General features: G+C 35.0%; 1 protein-coding gene across 1 annotated transcript; it reads right to left on the reverse strand.

Annotated features, from left to right (window-relative positions):
* Positions 1 to 1,482: 1,482 nt before the first annotated feature.
* Positions 1,483 to 10,096, reverse strand: LOC123895661 (rab3 GTPase-activating protein non-catalytic subunit). The gene is made up of 8 exons (XM_045946127.1): positions 9,551 to 10,096; positions 8,009 to 8,143; positions 7,445 to 7,636; positions 4,598 to 4,659; positions 3,147 to 3,316; positions 2,323 to 2,471; positions 2,070 to 2,213; positions 1,483 to 1,818 (listed from the first exon to the last, which is right to left on the reverse strand). Exons 1-8 carry the CDS (start codon positions 9,896 to 9,898, stop codon positions 1,636 to 1,638), a joined length of 1,383 nt encoding a protein of 460 aa, XP_045802083.1. The 5' UTR covers positions 9,899 to 10,096; the 3' UTR covers positions 1,483 to 1,635.
* Positions 10,097 to 11,115: the final 1,019 nt, after the last annotated feature.

The raw sequence follows: 11,115 nt of genomic DNA on the forward strand, positions 1-11,115 counted from the left end.
TTCATAGAGTAAGTTTCATTCTCAAAATTGATTCCTTGCCTTAAATGACTTATTTATACTGTTGTGAATTGTGATCCTTTAAGTAAGTCTCATGTAAAGTTCATTCTTGTCTTTTTCCGAATTGACTTAAATAAATGATTTTCCTTTGAACATGCAAGCTTGGGAGACCATTCTGCTATGGTCTGAGACCATTCTACTGAGCAGTTTTCCATAAAATTTGTTTAATTCTTTTGGCAAAATTACACCGCAGATCTTTTATCTTATTTTTTTGTAATACTTTAGTCTTTTATCTTTTTTATGTAACACTTTGGTCCTTTATTTTTTTTTGTAACACTATGGTCTTTTATTATTTTTTATTTGTAACATTTAGGTTCTTTATTTTTTATAAATAAATAAGATAAGGACCAAAGTGTTACAAAAAAAAGGACTAAAGTGTTACAAATAAAAAAGATAAAGACCAAAATGTTACAAATAAAAGATAAAAGACCAAAATGTTATAAAAAAATAAGATAAATGACATGCAGTGTAATTTTGCCAATTCTTTTCTATGAGTGAAACATAATGATATTAATTCATTGCATCTTTCTTTATATTAAATCACTCAAAAGCACTTGTTAGATCAAAAAATGATTAGAATCAAATTAAAATTTAATTAAGGATGTTTGTTATCTTTACTTTACATGACAAATAAGTTCTATTTATAGGCAAATGTAATGGATCAATAACACGAGTCAATAACCTATATGGACATCCACTAATATTTATAACAAAATTAAAATAAAATACCCATGAATTAAAATACTCGACAAAGTAAAAGAAATATGAATTATCAATTCATGTAAATTATTAAAATACCTTTTTTTTTACGGAATTATTAAAATACCTAAAGAAAACTATAATATTACAATAATATGGAACAATAATATGGAACAATTTTAATGTAAAAAGGAAATTTAAAAAGATTGTGAACATAAAAACAATACGCAGCAAAAAATTTAATTTATATGCACCGTCGGTGTAAAATTATTTTGCACGTGCGTCCAATAATATACTGACACATCATGTATGGTAATTAAAAACACATTATGTGTCACATTCATTAAATGATGTGGCAACACCTCATTGGATGTATGTGTAAAAAAAAAATTACACCGACAGTGCACAACAATTAAACTCATACGGAAACGCGCACAGACATAAACGTATGATTGTTGGAGAAACACAATTTTAACATAACAGAATTGAAAGTAACTTCGAGATTTCTATGGTGATAAAAACATGTAATTTGTGGAGAGGTACAAATATCCAGTTACCTCATCCAAAATGAGGAGTCTGTTTTTGAAGTTTGTCTCGAGATCCAACAAATTTATATTATAGGACAAAATTAAATAGAATCACCATCTCAATTATAGTTTACACATAAAATTTAGGATGATATAAGGTTTGAATTTTTAACATGGGGGACCTTTAGTTTAAAGGTTATAGGTTCAAATAAAGCCACACAATTGATGTCATCCTTCCAACATAATGAAAGCTTTATAACATTCTATGCAACGTGTGTAGATCATTGATCAAACTTTTTTTCTAAGAAATACATAGTTTCTGGTCTAGCAGAGAAAAATATATCAAAACCTATCAAGAATCCAATGTACGATTTAAAACTGATATCTGACCCGAGTCCCCGTTTAACAAGAAAACTTCTAGAGGGACATAAGGAGAGGACATTGATGCACCAAACCTATAGGATGGTTGCAACATTTTGCTACCTTTTGCACATGCAATCGTTCTAAGACGTGGTCCAGTTCTCATTTGCCATATCTGAAAAGACATTATCAATCAACAAAACAAATTAAAAAACTACAACTACAAGGCAAGACCCTACTACCAGAAGGCTTGTTCTATTGTGCACAGTAAGTCAGTCATGAATGTTCAAATGGGTTAATGCTAACAGTAAATATGAGAACTAACTTTCATATCATTCTATAGTTGCATATTTTTAATTGCAAAATTGCAGTGAAGGCTTTTGATGACTTTTGAGGTAGAAATATAAAGTTAGATAAAAGCCATACCTCAATAATTCCTTTTCTAGGTGCATGAATAGCCAAACACAAGCAGTAATCACTCTTCATTGGTTCATAATACGTGGAGCTTGATGATGCTATATCTTTATTCACCAACATCTCCATGAATAAACAGCTGGCATCCCTATATCCCTGCAAAATACTAAATTCCATGTTAAGGGAATACAATAGTTTTCTGATTTTGAGATTTTTGGGGGGAGGGAAGATCTGGAACTCAGGGCCTAAAAGTTCAAAAGAAAACCTTCCACAAGCGCACCACCACAAGTGCTTGAGTATCAAGCAGCAATATGCGACCAAGTGAATCTGTTATAGCAGCCAATGTACCACTTGGTGATAAGGTAAGCTTTTCACCTTTCCTAGGATGATCCTTTATACAGGTCAGAGGTGAAGCTGCATTGAAACATGAACACAAAAGTCAGATGATTTGGATTTAAATATAGAAATTATGCAGCAAAAATGATGCACATAGCTCTTCATTTTATCAGTTGATAGTTTTCATCAAGCAGAAATGCAGAAGCCCATTGGTCCTACTATATCTTTTTATCGCACAGATTAACTGATGATTTTTAGGTAAGTACTCATGTTCTTCCTTTTCAAAGACACTCAACATGAGCTACTTAGAATCACTTGAAGCATTGATATATGCTGAAGGAGGCGCTGCTCGTAAAAATCATATTTTCTAACAAACATGAAAAAAATTCCACTCAATTTAAGCTAGTGAAATGCAGTCTATCATCATGACTTTTGCAAAGACTGAATTTGCAGTAGTTTTTTTTTTTTTTTTTGACACAAAAGGCTGAAAAAGTAGCATACAGGTATGGAACTTGCAACCATGTACGTACACGACCAAAGTACTGCAGTAGTTTTATTATTCTAATAATAAAGTTATATCAAGATACCACCACCTTTCAAATAGTATAAAATGATCCTACTTAGCATGACACTATAACTTCTGTTTACTTTCCTTGGCCTGAACATCTCTGATTCTTGATTATATGCACAATTATCTGTAGGTGTCTAAGTACTTATAATAGCAAAGCCAACACTGATGAGTGTTACTCATACCTCGAGCAAATGGTTGAGGCTTGTACTCCGATTTCTTTGGGGATTTCACTGGAGAACTAGGTTCACTCCGCCAAATCAATTTAGAAAATGAAGCTATAGTGGAAAAAGTTGCAGGTACAACTTTAGACAAGATAGCTCCTACTAAAGATCTGCCTTTGTCCTCAGAAAGTCTTCGAAAGGATCAAACAAAACTCAATCAATATTGTTTAAGTTGTGAATAATAAGAGTTCTGAATATTTTTGATAATGACTGAATAGTAGCATGATACAAAAGACTCGATACTAATCCCTATTTATAGGGAAGAGGAGTGCTAGCAACACTCTCTTTACAGGACTCTATTAACACTCACTCCCTAATCAGGTGAAACTCATGTGGGTCTCACCACTTTATGTAGGATCTATTTCCAAAGAGAGTGACCAACATTGATTTCAACCAATAAGAGAGTGAGTGTTAGAGTGGGTGTTAAAAAGAGAGTGTTCCTAGCACTCCTCTTATCATAGATTCAATACTAAGGGTGCGTTTGGCCCTACTTTTTTTTGGTTTAAAAGTCACTTTAAACTTAAAGTTGAAAATAAGAAATTTTAAGTTAAAGTTGAAGTTGTTTGGTATTTTTTATTTTTTTTTGAACAAATCAAGAACAAATCATCATGATAGTAATAACTAATATAAATTTTTTTTTTTTTTGAACAACTAATATAAATTATGATCCTAAGAGATACTCTAAATTAATATAAAACATATTATAAGATATTGGTCAAATGCATCCAGGGGTTTTTAAGTTTTGCGTTTGTACCAATTAGGTCCATTTAAGTTTTGGCAAATGCTAAATAGTGCCCCCGGGGCACTCTTTAAGCCCATAAATAGTAAACTTTTTATAGAATTTTTATCGGAATGCGTAAAGTCAACGCATTGGAAATTGTAGTGTTTAACTTTTTGAATAAAAAGTTTCTTTAAATAGAATGCTTAAAGAGTGCCCCGGGGGCACTCGTTAGCAAGACCCTTAAGTTTTTTAGGTAACAAATAGGTCCTTAAAGATTTTAGCTAACAAATAGGTCCTTTACGTTTTTAACTTGTTGCACTGTTACCCTTTTTCCAGCTATCCTCTCGTCTAGTTTGGCCTCAACTGTTTGGGCCTCATAGTTCACACCAGTTTGGGCCTCAAATTTATCATGTTTAACATCGGAATTAACAGCCACGTTAGCATTTTTGTCATCATAGGATAACTGGACGTGTAACCGTGTAACAAGTTAGAAACTTAAAGGACTTATTTGTTACATAAAAAACTTAAAGGACCGAACTGTTACAAACGCGAAACTTAAAGGATCCCTGAATGCATTTGACCTAAGATATTCCATAACATTCTAACAAATATAAACACAGTGACAATAATAAGATTTTTGAGCATATATCAATGAGAAAGGACAAGTTAAGCCAAATAATGCTCCAAGTACCTGTATGCTGAAATCACAGCATCGTCTCCAACAGCCACAGCACAATAATAACGTTGACTCGACTGCCCAATAATAAAAGCAGCTGAACTCAAATACCAGAAATAATATCAGAAATCTTCCAAAATCTAAAGTTCAAATGCCCACAATTATTATCGCAGACAAAACTCATAGTATATTAGGACCCAATATGAGGTGTTTAAGTAAATAGTAAGGTGTTTGAGTAATATGAATATTTTATCAGTAATATATAATAGATATTCTCTGAATCAATGTAGTCAGGGTCGCGCCCCGGAGCGTAGGATCGCACGACTTTATGTGCTCCAGCCGGCCACTTGTGCTTAGACTCTGTTAGGGATCGTTTTTGTGCTTCGTCGTGGTCAGGAATGAGTTCCTGTTGCAGGATCGTAGGAAAATAATGTGCTGGGCCAAATTGTTCTTCAAACGGGTTGGGCTTTGCGAATTGGGTCGGGTTATATCATTACCCGCAATTCCTTTTAACCCTAAAACACAAAACGCGCGTTTTGCTTTCACTTTCAACCCTCATTTCGTTTTTCACTCTCACATTCACCGAAAAGTAAAAGCCCTAAGCAATGTTCATTTTCTGGCGCTGTCCCCGTCGTTCTGCTATTCTGGCACCGTTTTTCACTTTCACCTTCATCGCACTCTCTGTATTTGCACCTTCAAAGCAAACTCTGTGACTGTGACTTCAACTTCAGTTTTTTTTTTTTTTTTCCTTTTCGTTCACTTCACTTTTTTTTCTTTTCAAACAGTAATGTCTTCAACTCTGTGACTCTATTTTCTTTTCTCACTCTCTGTTTTTTCTTTTCAAAACTCTGTGACTGTAATGGCTTCAACTTCAAATGTTGGAGCTCCTTCTAACCCTACTGTTAATGGAGCTTCACCTTCTGTTGCCCCTGCTAGGGTTGCTAAAAATGAAGCTGGAAACAAGACTGATCCAGCATGGGAATATGCTACGTCGATTGATATACGTATGTGCAGTGTAAATTATGTAACCTTCCATTTAAATGAAGTGCTTACAGAATTAAGCATCATTTGGCTGGAACTAATAGAAATGTCAAATGTTAAGCCTTGTACAAACTGTCCTCCGGATCTCAGGAAAACAATGTTGGATATTGTTAATGGCTTACAAGTAAAGTTGCTGAAAAAGATACATGTTGACCTTGACATTGAAGGTGACAATCGTGGTGGTGATGATGCTGATCTTAAGGTTGGTGATGGTGCAAAGGGAAAAAGAAAAAGTCAACGGGAGCTACCAACTAAGGATTTGTTCAAAAGAGGGCTGATAAGAGTTGAACAAACCACGGTCAACGGTGCCTTTAAGAAGGATATTAGAGAAGATGCTTGTAAGGATATTGATCAACAGGCAGACAAAATTTTCAAGATGATTGATGATGTTGTTGAAAAGGTTGGAGAGTCTGAATAATATCTTCTCAGTGAAGATATTTTTCAATAATATCTCCTTAGTATTCTATAATTATATGTTCTAGGGTTTGAGAGGTTATGATGAAACAATTAGAAGTAGTTAGAGAAAATTGGTTTGAGCAAGGAGTTAAAAGGAGTTGGAGGTCTCGTGTTCAACTTCAGGCAAAGGAGAAATAAATATTAATCTAACAAACTAACAACTAACATCCGCCGTTTCAAAAAAAAAAATTGCCAATTGGAATATGGCCAAGGTACAAACAAACCTATACACTCATAGCTCTTTTCATTCACATCACAAATCTCTATAGGTGTAGTTGTCATCCATATACTTTAGACTTGAGGCTTTCAAATTGTTGCTTTCACTATATTTTAATGATCATGTGGGTAGCTATTTTCTACTTCGATTTGTGGTCTGGATACATACGCTAGAAGAGTTTTTTGAGTATTACGAAAGTGATAATTCCATTCGGCTGTTTCTAATGTTTTTCCCTTGCGATTTGCTGGATTTACCTTGAGCCCGAGGCCTACTAGGATGCTTGTATTACTTCTCAAAAGGTTTCTTCATCTGATGTTGCGCAACATGCATTGATGCCTCCTTGGTCGGACATAAGGAAGCTAGTCATTATGACGACAGAACGACTATGGGATTGAAAGTGAAGCTAAATGGGGTTTCAATGCTGGATTTGGTGGATAGAGGAGTTTCCAACAATTTCAGTTTTGAACATTGTGGAATATGTGGTACTAGATATATTGGATGCTTCAAAAGAGTTAGTTTTCTTAGCAAAAGTGGTGATTGATGACAAATTAGTTCCGCATCATGTAATAGAAAGTAAGCACGGTCGGCCTCCTATATGCATTAGGGTTGAAACTGTGTGGAGGAGTCAAATGTTTGAAGTTGACTCGTCAAACTCTCAGCAGTTGGACCGTGGAAGAAGGAACTTGGTCTTCAACAACAATTGTACAATGAGAGTTTTCAGAAGCATTGTTGTTGGTCAGTTTTTAATTGAATGGAAAGGGAAGGCTTGATAAGTAGCTTCATGGTTACTGTCCTCAGACTTGAGGACAAGTTTGTTTTGCAAGAGGGTGGCAATGTTACGACCCCAATATGACAAGGTGTTTAAGTAACTAGTAGGGTGTGTAAGTAATAAGACTATTTTATTAGTATTATATAAAGATATTCTCTGAATAATATATTCTTATCTTAGTAAATATATTCTCCAATAATATCTCCTTAGTAACAAGAATATTTTATTAGTAACATGAGTAATCTTACATGTATAGAAAAAATGTTATATTTTCCTCTAATCACTTATTTTATTTTCTATTTTTAACAATATATGAAAAGATATATAAACAAATGTGATTAACATAGCAGACATAACATGACTATTTAAAATATTGTACCTGTTGTTCCATAAGCGGTGGAGGCATGATGCCAGTAACGGCTGCATCAGCACATGTACCATACTTACCAATATTCCACAACTGGAAAGGTAATTTTACTTGAGAATTTTCAAAATCCTCTGAATCTTGGCCCTTTTGCTTTTGATTCCAAATTTGAACATGCGATTCTTCAAACCATTTCTGCAGCATATTCTGCATTCAGACATTGCAAAGCCTACTATTAGACTCAATCAACTACCCGTATCCAACCTGCAGACTGTAAGTTTCAGATCATATTTAACTGAATAATATAGTAATCAATATGTTTACAATTTCATGCCAGGGATTATTATGAATTCGGTTGGAGAAAACGTTTTTTTTGTTTTTGTTCATACTTCTAATCATAAAATTGTCAGATGTTTTACTCTGTTTCCGTTTTAAAAATTTTGAGCAGAAAATAGGAAACATTGAAAATAATGGATACTTTTTTAATTATTAAAAATTAAAGCAAAATATTTGTCAAACTAAACATGCCCTTATATTTCAGTCTATCTCTGATTGCCTCAATACTGATCACACAGTTACCTGAACAACAGATCCATCAAAACGGGCAATCACACCTGGCATAATAAGACAAAACTCTTCTGAGGAACTATCTTGAATCAAATCTTTCTTTGTTCCACGAACTCTTAACTTCAAAACTCGACCAGGATAAATCATCTAAGAGGAATCAAATTGATATAAGGCGTTAATTCGTTAAAGCATAGTATTCTACATGATATAAGAAATATCATAGATAATATCTTTGACTTTGATTAAAAAATCAAATAGCTGATTTTCCTGCTATTCAAGAATCTGTTAGGCTTAAATATTTGATTTATTATCCCTTGACTATAGGAGCCCCAGTACATGTATCTTGTATATATACATTTGTTGTAATCAATCAAATTAAGCATGACTGAGCCCCTTTGGATTGATTCTTTAAACCTATATTTCTTTCCTGGCATCACAAAGCTGTTAGGCTAACACCATGGAGAATAAAAAAGATTCTGCGTCATCAGCCTTGAATGACTTGAATCAAGTTACTGTCAAGCTGGACAGAACCAACTTCCCCTCTATGACCGTCTCATTCTTCGTACAATTTGAGATCACAGACTAAAAAGGTTCATCACTAGTGTAAAGGTATTCCCCAAAGAGTTTTTATTTTACGATAAGACAAGTAGATTAATCAATAATTTGATAACTGGAGTGCCAATGACCAACTACTCATTAGTTGGTTGATTAATTCCATGACTATAGGTGTTGTATCACAACTAATCCACTGCAAGAGTTATCAAGACCTTTGGACCACATAAAAAGAACCATCTGCTATAAATACAAGGTGAAATAAAGATGGGGGGATGCCTCAGTAAAATGAAGAGTATTGCTGATAACTAAAATCTCGTAGGTAGTAACCTCTCATTTTTTAATCTTACCACTCATGTTCTACTTTACTTGATACTGAATATAATCCTGTTGTTCAATTATCTGAAAAGGAGAATCAACTTGTGTAGAATTGCAGACCATTCTGTCTGTTAACATTTGAAAGTAGGTTGGAGGAGCTCAGTTCCTTCAATAATTTGAGCATCGGACAGTCCTCTGCAAATTTGGTTGTAAAAGTGAATCTAAAGACAACAATCATAGTGGATGGCGTACACGAGGTGGACATTTCAGAGGTAGAGGAGGAAGGTCATGAGGCAAGCCAATCAGTCAAATATGTAAAAATATCATGTCTCTACCAATTGCTTGTACCATTTTGACCGAAACTACGGCAGAAGGGATTTACAAAATGAGTTTCTCTGTGGTTTCACACCACAAAGTCTATTTTCATGGGTTACATTACTGCTCACAAGGGGTAGAAATGCATGAATTAAGTAGGGAGGGTTCTATATATCTAGACATGCTGTGTTCGATGAATATAAGTTTAATTTCGAAACTGGTTTTCTTAACGAGAAATAGGTATTATCTGAACTTATAGAACATGCATGTTCTTTCTGCCTAATGGTGATAATCATGTGGAGTAACAGGAACATAATGCAGGCATCCAGCCCCAGAATGTTTGGAAGAAAATAATATTTGATTTATTACCTGCTTATGAATCAATTCGGCGCGCAAGGAGTAAATAAGCAAGTAGCCAGAGGAGGTACCAGCGACGATAACTCGAACGTCGTCAAAGACCAACCATTCAACGGCGGAGATGAACTCGTCATCGATGGGGGACAATTCAGGTCGGATCCTGAGGGGAGATTGGTGGGAATCGTCGGACCATGAGAGGAGGAGGATGGTGGAACGGTTAGCAAGGAGGATAGAGTGAGTGTCGATTGCGGAGAGAAGGTTGGGGTTATCGACCACCCAACCGGGTTTTCCGGCTCCGAGTTCACCCAATTCTTTGCAGGCTATGGATCCTAACTCCTTCTTGTACGATCGCCTCGTCATTACTCACTTCCGTTCTTTCACTCGCAGCATCCAACCAATTCAACGGTCTCTCAGGCTTTAATTAACGGGCAAAGGTGGAGTGCAACCGATCAAATTGACGAATCAAGTTAAAAATTAAGGGGCTTTAATCAAACCAAGTTAAGCCAAAATTAATTATAAGTATTTTATAGTTTTTTTTAAAAAAAAAATAAAAATTATAAAGGGTATTGGCCCAATGTCGGGGCTATATACATTTATCTCACTTGTGATGTCTCGCTCATCCGTGATGTCCCGATACTCTAAAAATGGTAAGGTATTGTGTCCACGCATATCCGATACTAACCCTGATACTCCAAAAACATCGTTAGTATTAATGATGTTTTTTTGGATAGTACTACTTATGTACTTTTTTGGTAGTATTTAACTTAAGATATGTAATTGTCACTTGTTTGCTCATTTTGAGTAACCTACTCATGTAGATCGATTTGCGAGGATGACGTCGACGGCTGCTCCTCGGTCATAATCATAAAAAGCATATGATGGAAAAGTGAATTCGAAGAACATCAAATCCAACCCTTCCACCACCAATCAAGTGAAAGGGCGTGAAAACGAGGTCGATAGTCCCATCAATTGCTCGCACAATAGGAACTAAGATCCTAAGACTAGAAAATCTAAGTGTCACGTCGAGCAAAGTCTGCATTCAGACAACAACAAGATTGTTAAAACGAAATTGGTTTTGTTAAATCTCTCTCTAATGATTTTGATGATAACAAATTATAAAAGAACAATTGGTGTTACTGATATTTGTTCAAGTGTGCAGGAGTGAAAGATATAGTTTACATCCACTTGAACGTGAAAAACAAAAGCTGAAAGTCAACTCTGAGTGGTAGACTCTGAAGACGTTCAGAGGCTGCTAAGCTTCGGAAGTTGAAAAGCTTCAGAGGTTGTGAACAATAGACTCTAAGTAAGTCTGTCTTTGGAAGATCACACTTTAGAGTCTCAAATGTTCACATCAAAGTTGACAAAGAGGAAGGAAGAAAGTACAACGTCACTGTCATAACAGTTGTCTGTTTGTCATGAATGTAAAGACATTAGTTCTCCTCATTAAGCTATTCAGAAATTGCAAGTTCCAACAAGCTTCTCAACGGTCATCTTCGACGGATCTAATTCTATCAACCTATATATAGAGCCATCAGTTGAAGATTATCTACAAGACTCACCAACCTCTGAAAAACGCA

Source organism: Trifolium pratense, linkage group LG7, assembly GCF_020283565.1.
Source record: "Trifolium pratense cultivar HEN17-A07 linkage group LG7, ARS_RC_1.1, whole genome shotgun sequence".
Lineage (NCBI taxonomy): Eukaryota > Viridiplantae > Streptophyta > Magnoliopsida > Fabales > Fabaceae > Trifolium > Trifolium pratense.

Excerpts from the sequence above, each read along its gene's own strand:
- LOC123895661 (XM_045946127.1), bottom strand. The coding sequence starts at position 9,898 with ATGACGAGGCGATCGTACAAGAAGGAGTTAGGATCCATAGCCTGCAAA. Across the intron at positions 8,144-9,550 it reads CCGAATTGATTCATAAGCAG|ATGATTTATCCTGGTCGAGT; the intron begins GTAATAAATCAA and ends GATTCCTCTTAG. Across the intron at positions 3,317-4,597 it reads GCTGTGATTTCAGCATACAG|ACTTTCTGAGGACAAAGGCA; the intron begins GTACTTGGAGCA and ends ATCCTTTCGAAG.